At 45.3% G+C, this 25,794-nt stretch overlaps 1 protein-coding gene across 5 annotated transcripts in view; it reads right to left on the minus strand.

Moving 5' to 3' along the window:
* LOC126580900 (uncharacterized) overlaps window positions 1-25,794 on the minus strand; it is an 87,913-nt gene that overhangs the window by 57,752 nt on the left and 4,367 nt on the right. For all 5 annotated transcript variants that reach the window (XM_050244224.1, XM_050244225.1, XM_050244229.1 and 2 more), the window contains 2 exons: window positions 4,241-4,618; window positions 3,953-4,169 (listed from right to left, as the gene is read on the minus strand). In XM_050244224.1, coding sequence (XP_050100181.1) covers window positions 3,953-4,169; window positions 4,241-4,562 — 539 coding nt within the window. In that variant the 5' untranslated portion in view covers window positions 4,563-4,618. The remainder of the gene's footprint in view (window positions 1-3,952; window positions 4,170-4,240; window positions 4,619-25,794) is intronic.

A 25,794-nucleotide genomic window follows, 5' to 3' on the forward strand; every position in this document is an offset into this window, starting at 1 on the left:
GATCTTTAGCATAAAAAAACGTTAATTATGCACGCGGTACGATCTGCTAGGGAGTGATTGCGATGATAGCAAATTCGGCCATCTTTTCGGGGACTTGCGTTACTGATTTTTTTTACAAGACTAGTGTCAGCGTATGAAACAATTCAGAAGAACAAATTCGGATCAGGAAGAGCTGATGATTGATTTAAAATAATAAAAAAAATTAATGCAAATAACTTAATAGCGTTAACAGTATTTTTGAACTCTGGTCTAGCAAGGTTTAAATTCTGTTCAAACCCGGCGATCTGAGAGAACTTCATTATCACAAATATTCTCGGGAAATTCTCTTCAACTGTTGCCACTCAAATATTCGGTGTTTCTCCGGTATTGGGTCATGCCCCATGGCCTTTCGCTTGTCAGATAAGGTATCGCTCCATCAGGGCAATCGTACAGCAAGGAGCAACCGAAACGAGCGTGTTCTAAGGGTTTAGCTTAGTTTTTTTTAGTGTTTTTCTTTTTTTTAACGTAAATTCTTCTGGAATCAAACATCATTGTCATTTAAAATTAAAATTTAAAGCGTGGCAGGATGGCCTAAAAATATATTCAGATTATTTTCCATTCCAGATTATTTTATTTGCTGTAATCTAAATAAAATACTCATAATTTGATCAAAGATTCAACATAAAATTGAATTATTTTTCAAATGTCGATTGTACCATACAAACGATCAGTTAACATGGCAGATAAAGTGGGTAAAACCCATCATGGACATAACAATGAATAATCATTAGCGATAGCTCAATGCTTCTTTATGTGTGCTATTTCATCTTCTTAGGACTGTCTGAAACCCATCTGTTGGGATTCCCACTTTCTTTCCCTCGCGAAACATGTGCATTTGGTGGGGAAATCATTTCATTCTATTATCGCACATTTCCCTGTTCTTGCTGTGCTACTATTCTGGACTGGAGCCAGTCGTTAACTTGCCGTCACTTTGGCAAGTATTGCAGTGAGTGAACCAGAAAAATGGTGTGAAAAAATGCAATTGTTATTTGTGCTTTAAGTTAACTCATTTTTTGTGACATGCTCAAATGAGAGTTTCAATGCATGTGTATTGAGTGAATAAATGATCAGTGATAGCGGAAAAGTTAATAAAGGAGCTTTCAGTGTGATTCATATAGCCAAATGAAAGATTGAGTGTAGAAAATCCCTGAATAAAGTTCGCGTATCAAAAGGCTTAGTGAATGACACGGCTAAAAGATGATACGCTGGCTATTTGCTTCGCTTTGCCTTAGTATCGGTGCGTAAATCCTCAAACGATAGTAACTGTCGGAGACAACGTAACGATTTCCTGTTTATCTGTGGTTTACAATTATACTAATGCGACATTCTTACAAAGGTAAAAAGCTAAACAAATCTGATCGAATTTGGGCTTCAGATGTCAGTTACATTGGAAATCCATCGTACGTGTGGGAGACAAATTTCACCATAATCAATGCCAATTTAAAAGATGCTGGTAACATTTCATGTTTTGTGACGAATAGAAATGGAACAGTCGAACGTAAAGATTTCAATTTGACAATTGACACTCCAAGTGAAGCGACAATAGATAGTAACTTCGATATTGAAAGTCAGTCAGTTGATTTGAATACTACCCTTCTGATCGAATGTGTTATCGGTGGAGTGCCTGAGCCTCAAGTTAGATGGTTCAAGATGATTGATGATTCAGATCCAGAAGAACTAATTCCAGAGAAGAACAACATGAACATAATTATAATGAAGCAAAATAATAAAAGTGTGCTCATCATCGAAAGTTTCCAACAAAACGATAAGGGACAAATGTGAAGCAGGAAACAAGATAGGCAAGGTTTCAAAGCGCTGGAAGGTGGACATACGCCGTAACATCATCCATTGGTTGAAACCAAAAGGATAGATTTTATTTCCGTAAGTTTGTTTTCATTTTGAATCATCCTTTTTTATTTTATTTCTTTATGAGCCGACCGAAATAGCCATTATGTTGTTCCGCTTCTTGGACGAACCGTTTTACGTTCCGGTTTCATTCCTGGTCCTAGAACGCTATTGGCACCGGTAGTAATAACGTAAGCTGAGCAAGTATTGCATGAACTATAGATCGTTTGGCTATGAGTCCCAGCTCAACACTATCTACATATTGGCACACGCCAATAATGAAGTAGCTAAATACTGACTAGGCTTAATAGTATCTTCATAAACTTGTCCAGTCGTCTCGTTTTTGTACGTGAATGATTTTAATAAAGAAGCATATTCGCTCAACCTAATAGTTTTAATGATTTTTCATCTTCTTCTGAGAAACATTCGGTACTGACATTAATAGACCTCATTGTACTGTTGCACTGTGCAGTTGCACCAAGATGCAAGGATTGCACCACAAATGCGTCAGCAAGTACCCACTGCCGATATGACTCCTTTTGGGAAATCCATGCGCGTCTTCTTATCTTATCGCTATCGGACACATTAATGAGGGATCTGATCTCACTTAGAATGAATCCTGAGGGTCCTGAGCTACGTTAGTCCAACCAAGGACTCTTAAACCACACGTAACGCTCCCAAACATAGGCGCTTTGGCATAGCATTTTTGAAAATCTGGAACATTGTCATTTCAGCTTCGATTGATATGAAACTATCACAGAATACTCTAAAAGGGGTCAGCATTCAGGGAAAAATACTACCTCCCCCTCCCCCCCGGTTTTCGCGCCAAAATTTAAACGCTTGAAACGGTCGATTCAAATCGAGGTTCAAGCTTCCACCGCTAGAGCACAAAACAGCGCCCTCTGTGAACACTTTCATCGTGATTTGAATCGACCGTTTTAAACGTTAAAATTTTGGCGCGAAAACCAGTGGGGGGGAGGGGAGAGGTAGTATTTTTCCCTGAATGCTGACCCTTTTAGAGTATTCTGTGAAAGTTTCATATCAATCGAAGCAGAAATGACAAAGATACACATTTATAAACATCGCCAGCACGCGCGTGATTTATGAGTCCTTAAGGATATTAAAAATATATCCTTCCTATCCTATAATGATACATAAATGATATCCTTAAGGATATTAAAAAGGACCTCAGGACCAAGATTTTCTGGATCAGTACCTTGAGCAAAGTTTCTCGTGAAATGATAGTGGCACAATCGTGGTACCGTTAACGCAGTAAATACGATGATCGAAGCTGCTAATTACATTCGCCAAAAAGAGGGGTCCAACCAGCTCTCAACCATGGCTGTAGTTTGAAATATTTCGACTTTCCCCGGACACCATCGATGAGCACGTTTCGGTAGAGGGTCGCGGAACATCTAACAAGTCTTTACTGACACGTGTTGCTTTGCATTGGACATGTGGAACACAAAAACCTCTCCTGTTGGCCAATACTGACATTTCTATTACAAGAAATTATGTCAGAAGATAAACTACGATCTTGGAGAGGAATCGTTCGAGTGGAAAATCCTCAGAAGGATATTTGGCCTCGTAATGAAGAGCAACGATGGATGACGAACTCAATGTCGTGCAGTGCATGAGGCTTTGGTGGGCGAGACATTGCATGAGAATGGTAGCAAATCCAGCTGAATTGACCCGATCTTCTCTACCTTACACGAATTTATGAGTTAAACGATCAGTATGAGGAAGAAAAACCGAAACCGAAAATTTCTCGAAACGGCTGACACCTTTATGCCCACTCCCACTACAATCCAACCATTCGTAAGAAGAGATAAACGATTATCTAACACAAATCTCAACGTCATGCGAGTCGTTCCGCGGGCTCAAAAGATTAACAAAGCTTTCGGAACATCCGGTGCCCAGTATCCGGTTCGGAGACGGTTTAATTTATGTTACACTTATGTTTAGACGGTTCCCTGAGGGGTCCCGGAGCGGGTGTCATCTCGAGCATAACACCGCAAATAAGTAGATTAGACCACCCCGCCCGCACCGTCCCCCCAAAAATACATACCTTGGTTCATTGTGTCGCTTCATGAAATATTCATGCGTTTCCAGCCCGTTCGAATCGTTCGTGGCAAGTTCGCAGACGATGCGGGGCCGCACGATGGTGCGCCCGTAGATGGACAGCTCGGACGGCAGGAACGGAGAGTCACCACCGTCTCCGAACGATTCCTGTTTCCGACGCTTCGGAGGGCAGATGAAATCTCGCTCCGACATTGTGTCTTGATCTACGGTAAAGAGAGCACGTTAGAGGTAAGGTGCAGTCCAGGACAGGACGGGGAGCCTCCACGCCACTTACCGGAAGGTGTTTCGACGCGGATCACCGATTCCGCGTCCGATCCACCGGAACTCCAGACATGATCGTACTGTGACCAGCTGAGAGGTTGTTGCTGCTGTTGCTGCTCCTGCTCTTCATCCTCGTTGTCGTCCTCCTCTTCCGATTCCGTTGATCCGCAGCGTTGATCTTTATCGTCATCGTCGGATGTTTCCTCGACGATCGTCTCCAGCATGCGACTCGCGTTGCCATTGCCGTGGCCAGCGTTCGCTTCCGTTGCCTCTGCGTACGCCGGCAGCCAAGGGAACGAAATGTCATCCGCGACATCGAAAATGTTCTGCTCCATCGCGACGCCACCAGCTCAGCTCCTCATCTTCCGCTGGCTTCTCCTCTCCTGGTGGGCTGTCGGAGAGACGGACAACAAAAGAACACGAAGAGGTTAGTTGCGGTGTTGTTTGTATGTTTGTGAATGAAAATGCCAACGCCAAAACGTGAATTCCTAGGCCAGTGACACACTTTTGGAATCCTTCTCGGAAAGCTTCGATCACATCGCTTCGATTCCCCCCGAGGGTCGATCCCGTTCGAGCTGAAATGAAGTCGATCGTGGCATTTTGATAAACTCCCGCATCATCTTCTGCAGCAACAGCAGCGCCGGAAGCCTTCAAGGTGCAGCTAAACTCTGCCTCTTCTTCGCTCTGCCTCAGATTTTCGCAAACTCATTTTGCCATTTACCACCACTTGCTGCAAACGTGGCGTTGCTGGGAACGTTGAGGATCGCCAAGCCCCCTTCCCTGGAGGATCGTTTCATAACGCGCGATGGAACCTCATTTTGTTAGTCTTCTCGCCTCTCCAGTTCTCGTGCAGATCGTGCGCTCGTTGAGGCTTTCGTCTGAGGCTGAGAAGGGCATTACGGCTGCCAGGCACACCTGGATCGCTTTATTCTGCTTCTTCCATGTTCAAGAGGAGATCAACTGGTTGGTTGCAGTGTTTGCTGCTTCTCCTGACAGCGATCGAAGCAAAACTGGTAATCAATCTTTAGAGTGCCACGAGAGCACCGCGATCGGCGATCGAAGCGGATCGAATTGATTTTTGATTTACACTCCCGGCCAGCTAGCCAGCCAGGTTCCGATGCAAATGAAACTCAAAGGCCGATCTCTCGTGCTTGGCGATCCGGCGGCGGCGGCGGCGGCTTAATCCCTTTCGTAAATCAATTCATTCCCTCCTCCACACCAAGCAGCGGGCTGTCTGTCGCTTGTTCAGGCTTTGGATTGGCTTTGCGCTCGAACACAGACACACTCGCAGACACTGGGCACTGAAAGTGTGCGGTTTGAGTGGCAGTCCGAGAGGCATTCGAAGGCAACAACTCAACGCAACGGTGGTAGAAAGCTGAAAACGGTGCCGGTAAAGGGACCATCGAGCCACACAACAAGCAGAAAAACAAAAACCCCAACTTGGAATCCACTTTTGAACGTGGCCAGCTGGTAAAAACAAGCCAACAAAAACGCACACAAAACCTATAACACTCCTCACCATTCACCATTCGAGCGTTTGTCACCGATCGTCAACGTGGTGATTGTTTTGCGTTTGGAGAGATGGTCCCAATTGGCGTGGCGTACCGTTCACCGGTGGTACAACAATTAGCCAGGGTACCAGGCACTGATGGTTCCCAAAAAAAACAGGCACGAGAAGATGTGTGTCGGGTGCACGCGATCACTTAAACATTAGATGACCACACAACAACAATGGTGTGGGACACAAATGGAGCGACATGGTCAAAAGACAATTGCAAATGCGTGCGTCGTTGTTGATTACCCTTTTGTTGTTTTTGCTGCTAGAACACTCTCTCCCTCCCCACCAAAAAACACACACCAGCTGATACCGATGCTCACACGCGACTATAGAGGGCAACAACATATGCAAATGGTGCTTGCCGTGAGGTGAAATATGGCGAAAGCAAACGGTACACGTTGTAACCGATGGCGTTAGACACGCAGTAGCAACATGGAACGCGCGCGCATCGATCAGCGAGATGTCACCGCCCTTCCCCTGTTGGTGATCGCTTCCGGGCACGTGCAGCTCGGCATATCACGCGTAACCCCCCCGGGGGCGAAACGGTACACGACGATTAGCGTGTCAATATCCCTTCACTCGGGAGGGAATCAATCAGCGTCCGCGTATTGTGTAAGCGAAGTGAAAATTGGAATCTAAAAAGGTGTTATATCAAGGGAGGGCGCAGCTACTAAACGATCTGTCGGGCTCACACTTGATTGGTTTTTCTGGGGCACCCACTCGGGCGACCGAAATGAAAGCCGTGATGGTATCGCACGTTAATTAATTATCCAAAGTTTTTATGCGTCACAATTAACGTAAATGGGCGCGCGGTGTAGGGCGTTATGAAAGATGCTTTCGATTGATCCGATTGAGGAGTTTTTTTGTTAATGATGATCGCAGATAAAAGCGTTAAATGCGTTTGGTAAAAAAATGTGTATTTATTTAAAATTGGATTGGTCGTTGCATTGTAGCTTTAAATAACTTGTAATATCCCCCAAACTGTGAAGCAAGTTTGCCAATATGTTTTGTTCCATATATTCAACGGGTAAAAGATTGATCTCTTAACCGCATTGGTGATTGGTATATCGGTACTAAGTGGCGTGAATTTGTCTAAGCAAAATAAATCACAAACAGGGACTTAAGCAAAACCTGAGTGGCAAATGATTTTGCAGCAATAAGCTACTTGAACAGCATACAACACGAGCATTTCCTGCTTCAATAATATACTGCTTTAAACATTTTTCATTTGTTCGTTTGAACAAAATACCCAATACGCAATTAATCAATGTAAAATTCTATAAACGAAGAAAAATCTTAAATGTAACTGAATAAATGATGGCTAAGGACGAATAGAACGAGACAAATTAACTATTATGATAGTTTTAAGCGCTATCAGCCAGAAATATTATCAATTTTTAACTAATATCGACAAAGCTCGGTTGATTCTCATCTCCAAGAGCCGACGAGATCCTTTGACCAGTACCATAACTGTGATTGGTAGCAAAACATGCAACAAGCTACAAAAAGGACCTGATGGAATCTAGCTTTTCTTCTTATTTGTTCAGTTCTCACTTTGTAAAAGTCAGGAAAAGTCCTTTATCTTTCATTTACCAATTCCGTTAATCATGGTTGAGATACGAAACGTAAGCAAAACGTTCCGAAAAATATTCGATTTAAATAAAAAGGAAGTTGATAGTTATGTTTGCCTGTTGTCGTAAAAAGAGTTCTTTATTTTTGAAAAGGTAAGTGACCGCGAACACACACGACATAATCCCTGAAAGCGATAGCGCTAAGCGATGGGAACACAATTTGTTCATCAATGTGGCTCCGATCACAGCTATTTTCCATTTCAAATGCCTTTACTGCAATGCGATAGCCCTCTGATGAATACTATTCCATTTCGCGCCAGCTACATAAAAAAAATCCTGAACCACTGTCGGCAACCGAACTCACTTAATGAGCGGCTAACAGGCCGGATAAACACTTTCGATTTGTACCGGCCGACATCAGCACATTAGCAGCCTGTTGCCGTTATCGTTTTTGTTTGTCAGCCGCAGTTTGTTGCAGCAAGATGCAAAAGAAAAGCCCAACAACAGCTATCACCATCACTTCAGCACCATCAACGCCAACCATTCCATCGATCGTGTCCAGGCGGACGTATTTCTTTCTATTGATTTGAAACGAATGCACGCGGAGAAAATCAATTGCTCGCAATTGGCGAGCATAGAAAAAAAACGAGGAATTCCGAGTCGTTCCGAGCTCGTTTCTCGCTGGTTACTGCACCACTTCCGTCTGCACCGCACATTGCTGCAACCGCCGTAATGGTTGCCGGCAAAGGCTGCCAGCCACACTGTTTTGCATTTTAAACTCCTCACTCACTCCCCCCCGGGGCCCAGGTCTATGGGACTCATTTCGTAAATTATACCACCGAAACTACTATTGGTTATGGCTCCGAAACGGCTCAACATGCAGCGCAGGCTTTTGGTGGCCAGTCTCCGGGGTCTGCATAATGCAATATTGATTTTTACTGTTTCGCATCTTTCGGGCTTTCGTGCTTTACTGTCTGCCGGCTAGCCTGCTTGGCTGCGGAAGTGCCACGGATCGGATCGGGGATCACCCTTCTACCGGCATTCGTAATGCCAAGTTATGCAAAAATCGAATTTCGCCACGCCGTTCACTGGTGCTTTCCATTGGCGCAACCGATTGATCGGCTTGTTTGCGGCGTAAAGGAGCCTCTAATTGGTCCCTCTGGGTATACGACGGCGATGATAATGTCGTGGATCATCTATTAGCAAAACATTTTTCTTTCACAGAACGGCCCTTGATTTACTGTTCTATTCATCGGAAGTTTCATCTTCTGACGGGAATTCTAATATTCTGTAGCTCTACAAGCGAACTTGCGATGAAATCGGTTATTAAATTAGTGTCGCAAGGGCCTCCTGACCTAATCACATTAGGTAGGCAGAGCAATTATGGTTTGAAAGGTAGCCTTTGACCGCAATTATTCTATGGGCGACACGTAAGAACCTTGTTTCTGATGCAAAATGCACCTGCACCTGAGGAATGTGCAAGTACAGTGACCGGCACAAGTAAATGGCCACCATTTATAGATTTCTGCCTGTAAATTCTACATTTTTTATCTAAAAGAACAAGTGTTGTTTTCTAGAAGATCAATCATTGCTTTGAACTTAATTAGCTGGATGTCAAGTTTTGGAAAAATGTTTAAATAAGAGATAGTCAATCATAATTGTGATAAAAGTCAAAGACCACTTACAATCAATGCTATTGAGACTATTTTATGGATATTAGTGATAAAGTCCTCTAGCCACTATTTTTTAACAGTTTTTTGATTACATTTGTTTAAATGTGTTTCGTGTCCTCCGTTAATTTTTACTTTGAAATAGTTAATTTATCGAAGCGGTTCCGGTAGAAAATTGATTGCATGCGGGTTTTTCCTGATAGTTAATATTAGTACGGGACAGTTCACGCTATCATAACTAATCACCAATGTTCTATATATCAGTAAATGACTGATCCAAGCCCGGCACACCTCTGAAGATGGACGATTGTACAAAAGAAACAATCATTCCAGAGATCAAGCCCATTTTTACTTATGCCGGTCAGTGCACCTAGGAGAATTGGTATATTATGTGGATTTTCATGTCTACATATTTAATCTCTGAAATCAATTAGGATCCATTATCCTCTTCACAAACGTTTGTCAATCCTAAAGCAGAATAAAAAACAAACAGCTTTCACTTCGATTAGCAACCATCTGCTTCAAGTGACACAAGTCAAGCAATAAAGATTCCAAACGCGTATCGGTAATCCTGATCATACAATCTTGTGCTCTCATAGCGAATCGATCGTTGGATCGATCGATTGTAGTGGGAACAGTCAACGCCAATGAGCCATTTGGCCATTATTATTGATTATCGTTTCAACTTCCAAATTTACTCGAGTCCACCATGTCCCGGAGGATACCATGTGTGCCGGCCACTTTTGCATCCGTCCATGGTTCGTTCCGAGTTGCATAATCGTTTGCGCTGTATTGATTTGCGAAGCGATTGCGAGATGCAACAGAGCCTTGCCGTTTGCTCGGGGAGCAACAATGTGAAAAGAAACTCTCCTCGCAACTCTTAGATTTCACTCTCAGCATGATTTCGTTTTGCATCGAGTGTCTCTAACCAGCATACCATACCGTGCTGCGATCACGAGGGACATCGACTGTTTAGAAAATCACATCAGGTATCACGTCAACGATTCGCGATATCTGGAACCCTTTTGCTGACTCCGCGAGTCAATAAATTATAATCACGTCCCACAGAGAGAACGACAGCCAGTGCATAAAAGCGCGCGTTGAGTTAGGCAATCCAAGAAGCGAGAAGAAACCTTCTAGCTCCCCGCGGGAATCGCAGCGAGAGGAAATGAACTGGACATGGACATAAACCTCAGGTTGGTTGGTTTTATGGTGAGCGCTTTCGCGCTGAGCTAAGCGAAGGCGTTTGGCCACGGCGAGGTGGTGGCATGCTTTTAGCCGCACATTCGTTGGTTTGTTTTTTTTTTTTATGTGTGTTTCTTTTTTGTCGCAACTCACTCGCGAAACAGTGACTTTGCATTTACTTTAGTTGCGGTTTCTAGTCCCGACCGTCGACGACAAACAATTGGCCGCTTTTACGATGGCCGCCACCAGCACCAGCAGGATCGGGGTTTTGTGGTGCCAGTTCCCACGCCCGCAAGGAAGGCCCCCACCCCCCCCCCCCCCCCCCCCCCCCAAGGGTCTCGCTCACCTTGGTCTCCATTGTATCTCGCTGGCCGCTTATTCTTTGCGCGAATTTAACCCAGCAAATGCGGTTCTAGTCGCCGCTTTTAGGTCCTTCAAAGCCACCGACAGCGCAAATGGCCAGATAGTGAAGTGAAATGATATCCGAAATGTATGCTGCACGCATGCTGCGGCCATTGAACCCGCGTGGATCGAATCCGATCGGTTTGTGAATTTGCAAACATAACTCATTCACGCGATCGTCGCATCGCAAAGCAAGACGTAAAGCGAGAGAGAGAGAGAGAGAGAGAGCATGAGAGAGAGAGAGAGGCCGACCCAATCTGCATCTTAATTTATTGCAACAAAATGGCCACATTCCGTGTGTCCGACTGTCTGTCTGTGCGTGCGCGCGCGTGTGTATCGTGCGGTTGATTGCCCAACATCAACAACCGTCGATAGGTGCGATGTGGTTACGGAATGCGTCCTGTGGTCACTGCTGCGCTCACCACCGCGTCGATGGTCAACCGTGGCTATCGTGGCGTGTCAAGGATATACCGGACACGCCGGACCATTCTTACCAGCGGGAGGGGGGGATTAAGGGAGGACAAAACACCAACCAAAAACAAAAAGAGAGAAAAACGAAAACCGATCCTAACGGCGAACCGGTCGATCGAGCCCGCGATCGTGATCGGCATGCACCATTGGATCGGATGCCTCGTGTGGAAGGGTGGCTTGTGTGTCGAACCACAACGCCTTCGATCGCGGTCTCTCGTTGTGTGTCTGCGTGAATGTGAAATTAAACACCGACGCCGATACGCAGAAATTCAGCCAGTCAGCCAGAGGGAGTACCGAACACCGAACACCGAACACCAAACTTTCACTCGATCTCGTTTCGCCAGTTGGTGGGCTTCATCATTCAGCCTAAAACCCCCGCAAACAGCTCTCCAATTCCCACTCAATGGGACGCTCGCTCCCAGCTGTATCTGCATCCCCCCCCGGTGTGCGGACCTAGAGCCACGGACAGACCCTGGACGCCCTTTTTTTTCTTCTTCTTTCTCGACAATTTCACCCACGAATTTCCATTTCCATGCTGGCTCCGTTTGCATATATTAGCACCGGTGCCACAGGGAGTGCAACGTTCCACGTGCGTGCGTGACAAAAGTCAACAATTCAACTCTCTGTACCCGGCGTGACCCGACCCCCCGATGGATGACATCTTCCGACGCGATGTCTACGACGGGGACAGGGAGGAGAGTGCAGGGCGGTGGTGAAGTCACCTCGCCTTGCAGATCGCAGCAGTGATAGCATTATCTGACTTCCCACAGATTGCACATTTTTTCCCTCATGAACCCCAAGAGGAAAGGTCTGGAAATCATTTAATTGGAAGAGGAGTCCGTGGACCGGTCGTGATTGTTGGCTGACGGCCCGGCTGCCGGGAGGTCGGTGCGACGGTTTACGATTGTGAATTCAAATTGTTCCGAAGCGCCATGGGGCTGGAGACAGTTTTTGTAGAGCAGTTACCCTTCGTTTCTACTACTTGGGGCTGGTGTGACGGTCGCATAGCTTTCTTCATTGGTTCGCTCACACGTAGCTTAGAGTCAAGGTTGTGCCCGGTTGTGGTTGTCAAGTTGCACAAGTTGACAAGACAGAGAGAGAGAGAGAGGGAGAGGAAGGACAGAGTGTGAGAGGGGCGCGGTAATGCAAGATCTGGAAATGATCTCACCGCTCCGGTCTTGGGCCCAGGTGCATGTGAGTCGGTCGTCTGACCGGCGAAGCACACAAATCTTTGCCTCCTTCCACCGTTCTGTCGGCCCAAATGTGATCCAGTCACGCTCGGTGCACTCACAGACGCCAGAGTGCACCGGAGTAATCGTAATTAACTGTTGAAATTGTATATTTTGATCATTTGATCTTGCTGATACCTCGGGTGCATTAGGTTGGCAATTAGAAGCGTGGCAATTCGAGACGAGGTTCGGGTTCTATGGAGCTATCACATCGGTGTGAGTAGCACGCTTTAGTTCAATTTCGTGAAGAGCCATTATTCTCGATGAAGATACTAGGTTAGTAGAACGCAAGGATGCAAATAATGATGCAAAAACATTTTACATACAACAATGGAATGATAGGAACATGATGCGTTTTATAACGAAAACTGTTGCCCTATCCTATATTTTGGTCTTTCTTTTCCTTGTTCAGTGTAGCTCATTCATCGAACTATCTGCTATTTATTTAAATTAGTGATCATTACATCGTGCCAAATCGTAGCAATGTAGAAGCGGTGGATTTTCATTCCATTTTCACATTTGCGTTTTAAGACCGCTTAACTGTGATGCTAAGAAGACTTTTCTTGTTGCAATATCACCTGATCGTGGATGGCACCTTATCTTGAACATGATCGTATCGATCAGATGGCTATTAGTTGCTTACACTAATTGAAATTTTTATGTGCTTTCTGCTTCTCATAGGTCAAAGATTTTCTTCTGAAATTGCAAACTGCAGCGCATTGATTGTAATCCGCACCTTTACTGCTCAATCCGTACATACATATTTGATTAAAAGGTCGTTCAATTTTCCATTCTTCATTTCTATTTTATCTGAATCAATTATCGTGACTCGGATTTAGCTTATCATGATCAATAGTGTAATGCCTCATTATCGTGCCTTGACAAGTTATTTTTCGTAGACATATGATAGGCATCCTCTGCATCAAATAATGATAACATATCGGTCTTTCGTACTACAATCCGTCCTGCTTAATTCGTGTATACATCTCTGCCATAGTTATTGAGCAAATTCTTAATCATTTACACTTGAATTTTGTTGTGAGATGTAGCGGCATTTTTATCAATTTTAATCGAACAAATTTTCTTCTAAACGATAGTTTTGCGACAAAATAGTGGAATACATGGATGCTTCAGATAGGTGGAATATTTTCAAGCGAAGAAAAGTGTTAACTTGAATTTATGAAGCTAAGTTTTTTGAAATCGAGGAAAATTAATATGTTGCTTCACACAAGTTGATAGTGGGTGATCATAAGAACATAAGCAAATTAACATAATTAGACAAGAAGAACTAGCTCCATCTAATTGCTCCAGAGCTAGTTTCTACAGGGCAATGGCAAATGCATTCTTGGAGCTAAACTCACATCATAATCAGACAGCTCTTGTCGAAATTAAAACTCTTTCAAGCAATCAATGAATGTAACTTATTGTAATTTAAGCGCCAAGTACGTAACACTAAATACATTGGAAATAACCCCTTCCAATTTTAATAATCAAGTTAACAAGGATCGTTCCCTAAAACATGAGCAAAATGTACCAAAAACATCCAATTGCTTTCCACCAATGGGGGCCCCCCATTCCCCCCTGTTATCTTATAAACTACATCACATTATCACACCACTTCAACCTGTCCCTCGGTTGGCTGCTCCTACGAGCTTCGAACGAAGCTTTCGCACATTGGCGTAAAAACAAATCTCCGACTCGCCGACACGCTCACGATCCAGTGCGCTTCATGAGCGGCATGGCCAAAATGATGTCATACCGCGATTTCCTTCGCGCTCCCACGGCGCCAATCTTGCCGCGCAGGCGAAAGTTGAGCTGCAAATGCTCGCGGCGACTGGCGGGTGATCGCGGGTGCGCGCGCGCGCGCGAAAACCCATTTGCTGCACATGCCAATCATTTTGCGAACGAATCTCGGTGCCCGGCACCCACGACAACACGACGACTGCCGCCTACGAGAGGGGCTGCTGGGAAATCTCTTTCGCTTTCGCAAGCCAGCGAATCGCATTCGCGCGCACCATGACCAAGAGCCACGTCAACATTTTGTTCGCTTGCTCGTTTGGTGAGGGGGTCTCCCGGGGCAAGTCGAAAATATGCAAAGCGCGGTGATGGTGGTGGTGGTGGTGGGGTTGTTGTAGCGATGTTTTGTTGTTGTTTTGAGCGCCATGTTGTTGCCGTGTATGCTGCTGTAGTTCAGCGACTCCCATCTCCACTGGAACGGGGAATGATCTTTCTTGGGGTGCGGAGACTGCATTTTACTCTCGCTCGCATGACTCGATCAACTGTAGCAACAGGGCACCTGCGAGCATCCGAGCCACATCTGCATACTAATTGATCCAATGAAATCGATTGTTTTCCCGATTCCGATAGAGGCAGGCGAATGCACGCTGCACACAGCGCTGTGCTGGAACAATGGCCACAGTACAGTGGAACGAAAAGCCAAAGGCTATGCTAATGTGCTACGGTTAGAGTGTGGAGCAACTTCCTCGGTACACAGCGCCCGGTCGGCCGTTCCTTTCTCTTTCTTCGTACCGAGGCATCCCGTCTCTAAGCGTCTGGCTCTAGTCCCCTTAAATGACTCAATCGATCGGCGTAATGTGCCTTCAATTGGTGCTGGAACGGCTCCCCGAAATGTGATGATGATAGTAATCTCGCTTTCAATCCCGAGCCATTACCATGGTCCGTGGTTCTCTGTGTTTGAAAGCAGCTTGAGCCCCAGGTATTACTCCGGTCCGGCATTTGACCGAGGTCGAGAGTCGTCGCAAGCAGTGGAACGAAGCGGCCATTGTGCTTACCGTAACGGTGCCGGATGTCTGCATAAATCGCAACAACGACGACGCGTCTACCGTCACGCGCAAAGTCTTTTGTTTGTTTCGCGCAACAAGACACCGGACGGTCAACCGGACGATTGGGCTTATTGTTTTCTGGCCTGCAGCGCGGGAGGTAAGATGCTGAGTTGCCACCTTCCTCTAAACCGTCATCAACGTATTAGTCGCCATAGAGACGTGGTGCACTATCCTTGCGCTGTTTGCAAATGATGATTAATTGATCCGCAACCCGCAGTCCGTCCTCTGGGTACGTCCGGTTGGTTGAAGCTGAATAAATAGTGGACTTTGCGGACCGATTAGATGAGTCAGTGGCAAGTGGTAAAATCAACACAAACCAGCTGCCCAACTGGACAACAAGGGTTATTGTGGAAGATCACTCCGTTTACTCCGCGTTCTCAAGCTACTAAACCGTCCATTTGTTGTCCATAATGTCAATTCATCGACCTTGAAATGCATGGAAACAATAGACAGGGTGTGGATTGTGGCTCAAAATATTTTAACACTTCATTGCACTAATAAACGCCTGCATGCCACACCGTTGACCACCAATTCATTCGTCGCACTCCATCTTGGGGACACGCGTACCCAGGGAGCGCAATGATCTTGACGATGGCGATCATTGGGTCCATACCAAGACCGTTCCCACACCGACGGGGCATTGTTGGAGGTTTTCAAGACCTTTCTTGAGCCTCTTGTCTAGCTTCGCATCAATAACTCCGCAGGTTCCCGAGAAACTGAGACAAAGTTCCCGTTTTGCTTCGTTCGAGTTGGTGCCGTGGTTCGGGAGGAGGAAACACATGTTCCCGTGGTTGTCACACAATCGTTCAACTTGTCAATGACCTTCAGTGTGCCGGTGTGTGGTGCCGGTGCGTTGACGACTGGCAATCTGTCATCATTTGTCCCGAGACGGTGACGTGAGCCATCTTGGAATTGCGGGGGAATGGAAACCAGTTCTTCAAGTTGTTCTTGGATTGCAGAGGGAATGTTACATCCGTTATGGTACATGGAAGTACATTTCAAACGCAGATCTATCTCGCTAGTACTCTTTTGAGAGGCGAAAGATTTTTTAGGGGGCCTTTGGTACTTTCTGGCCAAAAAATGCCTCATTTTTGTCGATTTTTTGAGACGCAACCATTCAACTCATGTTTTTTCAAGTGAATGGCATATTAATCTTTGTTTTTTAAAGAATATTAGTTCGCTTTGGCGGAAGATTGATTAAAAAAACTCCATCCATGGCATTAAATTTAGGGAGTCATGTCTGCGAAAAGATATATTTTACGGTGCCCATCGTAGCTGCGTGATAGATCATCAGAAAAATACAAATCGATATTTTTTTGATAGATTATAAGTTCATCTAGGTAGCCTCGTCAATTTTTTGTCGAATTTCCTATTTTTCGATTTTTGGCAGATTTTTAAAGTTAATAAAGTGCTGCTTTTGCAATTTTGTCAAAAAAAACCGATTTTTGAAGATTTGTTTAAAAAAAAAGTATCAACAATTTTTACAAAATCTCGTAGTGGCTACCTGGCAAAGAGTGTACAGATTATGTGTTAAAAATTTCGAATCAATCAGTCTAGCAGTTTTTACAGTACGATGAGCACGCGAGCTGCATGGAGCCTTGTATGCAGCGCGGACGTTCAAAAATCTATAACTTTAACAGTTTTTCTTCGATTGAACCAAAAACAATTACACAAGATTCACGGAAAAATGTTAAAAATATGTGTCACAAAAAAAATTAAATACCGAAGCCCTCCCTTAATTCAAATGATGGAGAATCCAATAGAGACCAAACACTACAGCAATCGGCTCCTTAATCACCTCGGAGGCAAATAAAATGTAATCCCTCGCCATCGGCACTGATCAGTAGACCACGTGGCACTAATAATTGCAAACGATTCATTCCTTTGAGGTCGCCCAAAGACCAAGCGGCGTGATGATGACATGGCCGCTCACTCGCTCCCTCTGATGTCACGTTTCCGATCGTCATGCGCGAGATCGAGAAAACAAAATGCTTTAACCGACGGACCACAACAGTCTCGTAATAGTTCCGACTGGTCCACGTCAGCCGTGCGAGTTGATGTGATTCAACCTGATCGCGGTTGGTTTCAATACGTCCCGGCCCTGAGTTTGATCAGGTGTGGAATGTAAAATGGATATAAATTCTCGATCGGTGATCGCACTAGATCAAGTTGCACACCCGCGCGCCCGGGGAATTGTATTGACTTGGTTCTTGGTTGGCAACGTGACACCCATCCTGTCAGCCAACCAGTCAGACTATGAAAAGACCATTTAATGGACCGAGACCGCGGACAACAGTAACAACTGTTATCGCGATACAATCCAACGGGCCGGCCGGTTTGGATTTCACAATTCAAAGTTTCCCGTCATCCAGCCGTATTTTGGGCTCCGCAGTTTTGCTGTGGGGGTTCCGAAATGGTTGGAACTGGACGGCCACAAAACGGGACCTGGGGGCTAGGGGCCCAACCACCTCGTCAACTTCTCGCTAGTCGCGCTTGACGTCTAGGCTTCGGTTGGATAGCGCTTGTTTTTTTGCGGAGAAGATTTATGACAGCAACGGCATGGTGGCCACCACTCCAACACTCCCCTTCTCTCCCTTCTCTGGGCCAACGCGCCCAGAATCCATGCGGGGTCTGCACACGAACACATACACAGGCGCACATACAGATACACCTTCTCCTGCAGCTCGCTTCACCTCACTTCTCCGTTTTGTGGCACCGGTTTTGAAGGCCCAATTCCAGGTTATGGCCCCATTACGACGAGTGGACGACGACGACGACGACGACGGTGATGGCGATGGCGACGGCCAACCCGGGACACTCACCAGCCCCCCATGATCTCCCGTGAAAAGCAACTTTCGCGCTGGTTCTCCCAATCATCCCCAGCCGGCCACTAGCGGCTGTTTTGCGAAAGCCACGAATCGACACCCCGTTACTGGTTAGCGGAACATCGGGCGCTGCTCGGATGATCGCTGCTCAGCCCAATTAGTGCTGCATTTATGAATATATGCCCCTCACGTTGCCCGATTCTACTGTGGCCACCTGCCAAGCCTCCCCAGGTATTAGGAGGAGAAGCATTCATCTGGCACGCCCGGGCACATCCCAACCGGGGGAGGAACTAACGCTAACGAACCATCACGCGTGGGTTTTTCGAAGAACTTTCCAGATATCGGAATTAGGGAATAGGGAATTGAACACCGATGGTGATCGCTTGTCAGAGAACTTATTCCAGTATATACAGTCTTTCGCAAAGTAAACAGAACCTTTTCATTAGGTACATTTGTGGTGGCGCCACTTAATGTGCTTTCTTTTAAATGTTTTCAGTCAAAACTTCATGACATTTTGTCTGTTGGAAGCTAAGTTATTGCGTCTGCGTTGTGTCTATTCCCTCTGAATTGGCAAAATGTCAGCATAATGTTTTTCTTTTTTTTTAGAAAATTAAGTAATTCCAAATAGTTAAAAGTCATATGGAACCATATCAGGTGACTATGAGGAATGATTCATCGACAAAATGCATTTTTTGGCCAATAAATAGTGATAAGCGTGGATCTATGAGACGGCGTATTATCATGCATCAAGCACCGACTCGCATTTTCGTGATATTTTGGCTAAATGCGACAAATACCATGCAATAAATGCTTCAAAATACCAACATAATATTTGACAGTAATCGTTTGACCCGCTGATTTTGTCAATTTATCGAAAATGCCGCACTTTATCGATGCTCCCTGACGCAATCAGGCCGCCATTAAGCTCGTTGTTGATCTTCACGACCGTTTTTGAAATGCGTACACCACTCATGACTCACTTAGCCTATCCAATGGAAATCATCAGATGTAAAATTATTAAATTGTCACTTTAAACGTTTCTGTTTACAATTTATCCAATATAAAAACCAAACTTTGTGTTGGCTTTTACTGGATATTCATTTTTGTAGCGACTACTCAAACGTACTGTCACTTTGGGTGCAATAACTAGGCTACCAGGACTAGTGGACCGAATGCCATGAAATATTGACTGAAAGCCTTCAAAGTATGTACCATTCAGACAAAAATTCCCACATTAAGGTGGGGGCATCAGAAATGTCCCTAATATGTAATGTTTCCTTTGTTTACAATTTACATACCAACAACGTACCAAGTCCTATATAAACGAAGCGATGTATCGCGCATTTTGATTCTAGTTCTTTCAAGCGAATTTCCAAGAATCAATCTGGATAAGAATGTCTTGGATCTACAAGCACGTTTCTTTAATTTTAACCGCGTTCAGCTACGAATGCTACCTCTGTTTTATAATTTTTAACGAAAAGTTGCGCTTTCGTGGCTATGAACCTGAAGGAATAAAAATTGGAATTAGAATGAGAAGTTGAACTCCGATGACGATCCGAGTTTAGAACGATGAAAGCAATCCCGTGACGTGATCGTTGCAACGATCAAAGTGATCGATACGGGTTGACTTATTTTTAAACTTCTTGCCCCACTTGTCAGCACCGATCAGCAGCAGAAGATCCCACGAGACCCTCGACCATGTCACCACTCTTCGTGGCGTCTATTTAAAGACCTCATCCCCATCGCATCATCTCCCAGCGGTACGGTCCCAACTGTGCATCGTTATCGCCGGTCCCGCTCCATCCCAAAAACCAATCAAAACCGACCGGCTGTGTGGCCTACAAATAGCGATCGGTTTATGGTTGCATCTCGCGATTCCCCCCCCCCCCCCCCCCCAACATGAGTCGAGCTCAGCGACCCCTTGGGAGCCATAAAAGTGGTGCTGAACGCTGCTTCAGCGACGAAGAATGAGTCCCAGAGTCAGCGGCTGGCCAGCGAGAAGAGACCTAGATCGTATGCTCGATGATCGAATGGAAAACTGAAACCTCGCCGAAAAACCTGTTTGCATTTAGCGTTTCCAATCGACAGAGAGCAAAGGTAGAGAGAGGGAGAGACAGAGAGAGAGAAAGAAGAGGAAGGAGAAAGGGTGAACTCGACCTCGGTTCGTTTCGGTCCGGTCTCTTCTTCCCTCCGCCCGGTCAGTGAAAGGAAGGCGTCCTCAGGCGTCCTAAGGAGGTCGCGCACCCAAAGGCCCCGTACGCACACACCCCACACCCCCTCGCTGTAGCAGTCACGCCGTAAGCCTCCTTCACCGATTACGAGTGTGTTCGAGGTACGGGCGAATCGACAACACACGGCGCAGTTAATTGCGGCCATTAGGCCAGTAACAACAACAACAACTGTTGCTGCTGCTGCTGCTGCACCGATGCTTTGGCCATTTGAATTTCACGTGCAAGTCGGTCGGCTGGCGGGCAAAGTTTTACATTTCCGTCGTCACCGGTTCGTCCCCGGTCATCGTGGTCGTGTTTGTTGGACGATGTGGGGCCAGTGGGAAGTGGCGCAACAACCCAACAGTTTACCCAAGGTAAACCGGATGGAGCGCCTCGAAAAGGGTGTCCGGGGTGATTGATTTGTACGTTTTTTTGTTTGCTGCTAAGGAATTCCCGCGGGCACACGGACACACGACGGGACGGGACGGGACCGCTATTTAGAAGCGATTACTGTTCCACCCTGGCGATCGTCGAGGCGTTAATTGTAGGTGTCGGCATTCCGATCTTCGTTAACTGCTTGAGATCCGGTGTCAAACAGAACGGCACGGTTGGCAGAATCCATTCGAGAACACGAATTCTCAGCTTTTCCACTTTTCGTTCTTTTGTGTCCCGGACGGCGTTTTCGTCAAATGCTTGGGGTGGACAGATGGGAAAGTCAGAATCAATCTTGATGGCATTACACTGTTCCACTTTCGAGAAGCACAATCTATTTACATCCGGCTGGTTCGAGGGAGTGGAGTAAATCCATCGAGGCGTGGTTGAGACGATACAGGATCTCTTTAAGCGATAATAAGGTAGAATAAAATGATCTACGAATATCTCCTTTTTGTGAATCTTATCGTAATTGTAAGACCCTTCTTTTAATGAAATAAAAACGTCAGGAACAGGTAGTGACTCAAAGTCGAAAACATGAAATCCGTGCACTTCCCTCGCATCTCATTAACAGCCAGGCATTTATGCAAGAATATACTCCATGCCTAACCAATTTGGGCATGAAGATAATGCAGGCTTGGCATGGATTCTTTTGGCATAGTTTTTACCACCACAGAATGATGAGTGCGCGGTCCAATCACAATTCAATATCCAAATGAAGGCAACTGCTGAATCTATTACAGGATAGCGAAATTAGAACCAATCGAATTGTTCTTTAACTACAAGTACTAGTTACCCCATTTAAGTATTTTACTGCAATTCAATATTGCATATATTCCTTGCAAATAAAGCGTTCCTTGTTAAACTCGACACCAGAACTCTCCTCCTCGTGCTACTGATAAACATCACCGCGTCTTATTGTTCTTTCTCCTAGATAAGTCATAATTTGCCGTAAATAGCTGAGTACCAGTCTTTTCATTAACATGAAATTGAAGATCATGGTGCGATACGCAATCAACAGTTCTACTGGTCCATTGAAGAATGTAGAGCATCACAACTGAGGCTGTTTTTCTCTCTCACTATCCTCATTAGCATGTTTTGCAGTTTATAATAACTCTTTTTTGCAGAGGAACAATGCTCCATCTGCTGATGATCTGCTGCACGAAAAGAGTTCAAATGAGAGAAAAGAATGATCAACGGTTCTTTCTGAGCGTTTCTAATCTACATTCGCTGCAATCAAACCGAGAATAATCATAGAAAGATCACAGGTTTAGTTTCCTGATATGCAAGATAGATTTAAGCTGAAGAACACTTCTACACAAAAAATACTAGTTCATATGGGTTCGAACGAGATTTGTAATGACAATTGAGGACAAATTAAGGACTGCGTGAATCTTGCCGAATTTCAAACTAATATCTTTTGTTTCTTGCATTGACAGACCAGATTTTAGGGTTATCTATCCATTTCTTGAATGAGACATCCTGGATTATGATTTTCCAAAGTGTTGTTGATCAGTTTCTATCTTTTCTTTTCAAACAACTGAACAGTTCCATGTTTGATATTCAGACGGATCCTCATACTACCACCCAGAGATAATCATACTAAGGTAGGACACCGTTTTAAAACATATTTATCATAGGACAATGAAGCTAGAATTGTGATGCTGGCTTGCTAGTTTCTATCCAACACACCATTATTCCACTAAATTCGGCCATTGTAAAGGAAAGTAAAACCTCATCCACGCTGTGCTCTATGGCCAGCGCGATCACCACGTCCATCAGGAAATGGCGTTAGAAAGGGAGCAACTGCCAGCGTCGGCCCTAGGCGGTGACCTCAATTTCGAACATCAATCATCGGCCACACAAAACTTCAATTTTCATTTCATCAACAGGGCCCGCTCGTCGTCACCTTACTTACACTCTCTTTCATAACTTACTCGCTCCCAATCGACCAGCGCCCCTTTTCCCCCGAACCAGCCAGCATCCAGAGCATCCAATTGCATGCACCTTACCGGCCGGCTGGCCGGGTTTGCACATTCGCTCACTCGAACTCGCTCGAACGCCGGAGCAAAATTTGATTTCATTTCCGAGAAAAAGGGAAAAAGCGAAATGGCTTCCCATCGCTGTGGCCAGTTCCGTTCCGGTATCGGCACCGACAGATCGGTGTTTCGTGCGGTGGAAACGCAACTTTCGTTGGGTAAACAAACTTCCGGAATCGATCGACGCCGAAAAAAACCTCGAGCGGATCGAGTTCGAGTTCGAGAAAGTTGGCTCACGGTGCGGACCCTATTATTTTCGCGTGCCATTCCCTCGTGCCGTGCCGTGGACATGAGGGTATTTGCCTAATTTTTGTTCCATTTCCCGAATAACTCGAGCGCATGCTGTGGTGGCCTTCGCCAAGGGGGGGTTGAGGCCGTAAAGTAAATTAAATTGCAATCAACAAACTCCAGCTGGTGCCAAAACTGCACTCGATCACAGTTTTGACAAAGCACAGACAGACAGGAAATGGCGCAAAGTTACACCAAAGAAAACGGTATCAACAAAAGACTCGACATCGAGCGCAAGCGACGAACCCTCGCAAAAGTGGCCTTCGAAGAAGAAACTCAATACATCGCTCCAAAAGCACAGACCCTGGCCATTTGCTGGCACACTCTAGGGAAATACTCCCTTGGCTGGCACGAAATCTGTGCCACTCTGTGGACCTCGCTACAACAGGTCGACGTCACGAGTGTCACGAGTGGCACATCATCATCTTTAATGGATTGTTCCCCGCCGGGGATGGGGTGGATAGTCTGCAGCGCAGAAAAGGGACACGGAAGGGAGTAAGAGCATCTCGTTCGATTCAGTTCATTGTTTACCACCCCCGGGGTGGGCAGGGGGATCGATCTGCATACATTCTCTGCCTCACTTTTCACCAAACACTCTCACCGAGAAACCCAAGTACCCGCTTTTGCGTACGTGTGCACGTTCGTGTATGTGTGCGCCATGGGTGGTTGAATTGGACGATTGTTGTTCCACCGTGGCGTGGTTCACACGCCGATTCGCTGCGAAAACCTTTTTACACCGACAACGCTCATCTGCATTTGATCAGCGCGGCCAACAGCTGGCGTTCGGTTCGCGGATCGCGGACAGTCTGCAGGATGCATGGCCACGGTCTATCGTTGGGGGCCATTGTTTTGTCTATCTTTCTTTCCCGGGTGCGCCTGATGTGCGGTGGAAATTACCCGTTAGAATGTCTGTCAAACCGGGAACCTCCGGGCGAGCGAGCAAGCGAGCGAGCAAGTGGTGAAAATGTGCTGACGATCGTTGAGTTCTTCTTCGAGTATTGCTTCTGGCAGGCATACGCCATAAACACTCTCCACGGTGCCACGGGTGGTTCCTTTCTGCAATCAACGTTTAATGGGGGATGATGGTTTGCATTTTTAATGCCTGAGATCGAGCAGAAAATGGCGGATGGAGAATGGCACCGACAGAAGAGAGTCAAATCGGATCGGACCATTCCAGCATCCGTTTTCGATACGATCATTCTGGTAGCCGTTACGTCAGTCAGGTCAGCAATAAAGATGGTGCTGCATTCGCTTACGGTTCTTAAGGGGGTGCTTCGGTAATTTCTGGCCCTAAAAAGTATTATTTTTGACGATTTTTTGTGACGTAACCATTCACTTTAATTTTTTCAAGTGAATGGCATATTATACTAAAAGTCTTGAGGAGTATTAAGTTCTATTTTGGGGAAGATTTATTAAAAACTTCATCCATGCCATCAAATTTAGGCAGTCGTGTCTTCGAAAAGATACTTTTTCTGGTGCCCATCGTAGCTGCGTGATGGATCATCAGAAAAATACAAATCGATATTCTTTTGAAAGATTATAAATTTATCCAGGTAGCATCGTTGAGTTTTTGTCGAATCTCCTATTTTTCGATTTTTGGCAGATTTTTCAAGATGAAAAAGTGATCACACTATGATCAAACCGGGTTCGTCGCTTCAAAGGGCAAGTCTTTTGTTTCGGACCAAAAATCATGTCCAAAAATCTCATCGTAGCTGCGTAATGCAGGTGAGCAGAAAAATGCAAATGAATATTCTTTTGATAGATTATAAGTTTATACAGGTAGCCCCGTTGAGTTTTTATTAAATTTCCTATTTATCAATTTTTGGCATCATTTTGAAGTTGACAAAATGATGCTTTTTTGCGATTTTGCAAATAAAAACGAGTTTTACATAATTAATTTAAAAAAATATCAACAATTTTAACGACAACTCAACGGGGCTATCTGGCAAAGAGTGTAAAGATTATGTGATAAAAATTTCAAATCAATCGGTGCAGAAAATTTTACGGTACCACGGGGACCAACTTTGAAAACGTTTTTTTTTGGGAAACACTCTTCAAAGTAACGAGCTGCATGGAGCCTTGTGCGAAACGCGGATTATCAAAAATCTGCATCTTTGTCAGTTTGGCCTCGATTTTACACAATGTTCTTGAAGGGATCAGCATTCAGGCAAACATGTTAAAAATGTGCGTCATAAATAAAATTAAATACCAAAGCCCCCCTAAGAACACTTAATAAACGTCTGTAATTTTCAAAAACGAAACCTTCACTCGTCTCCCAAGGCTATGGGAGCGTCTTTCATCGGCATTAAAATAAAAAGGGCGATCGCACTGGCGTGCATGCCGGCTGATGTCACCACGAAACTCGCTTCTCCGATTGTCCTTAATTGCCGCAAATTAAAGTGCCGGCCGTGGTCCGGGGAGCTGACGATAATTCTACCTTTCGCTTCTTGCTACCCCTCCCCTCCGCCACCTTGTGCTCTGCTTGGTAAGAAATCTATGCAACGACGACAATGACTCTCATTAAGTGCGACCAAGTGCGTCGCCTCAGTTCTCTCCGACGGTGGTGCCTGGCGCAAACGGTTTGCGACGAAGTGCGGCCTCGCCACGATCAAAAGGATCCCGGTGCGCGATGCTAATGAAACTGTGACGAACGGTACGATTCGCTCCAAATAGATTCCACTCTACGGTGCTGACAATTGGTGCCGTTCTTTGGAACGTTTTAAGCTGTGCTGAGTAAGCGATTTGCGTTGGAATATGTTTGAGAAACAAACAATTTTAAGAATGGAATTTAAGAGAATGTAAGCGATCGCTGATCGTCATTCGCTGTGACTGTTGATCAGATTG

Source organism: Anopheles aquasalis, chromosome 2, assembly GCF_943734665.1.
Source record: "Anopheles aquasalis chromosome 2, idAnoAquaMG_Q_19, whole genome shotgun sequence".
NCBI classification, from domain to species: Eukaryota; Metazoa; Arthropoda; class Insecta; order Diptera; family Culicidae; genus Anopheles; species Anopheles aquasalis.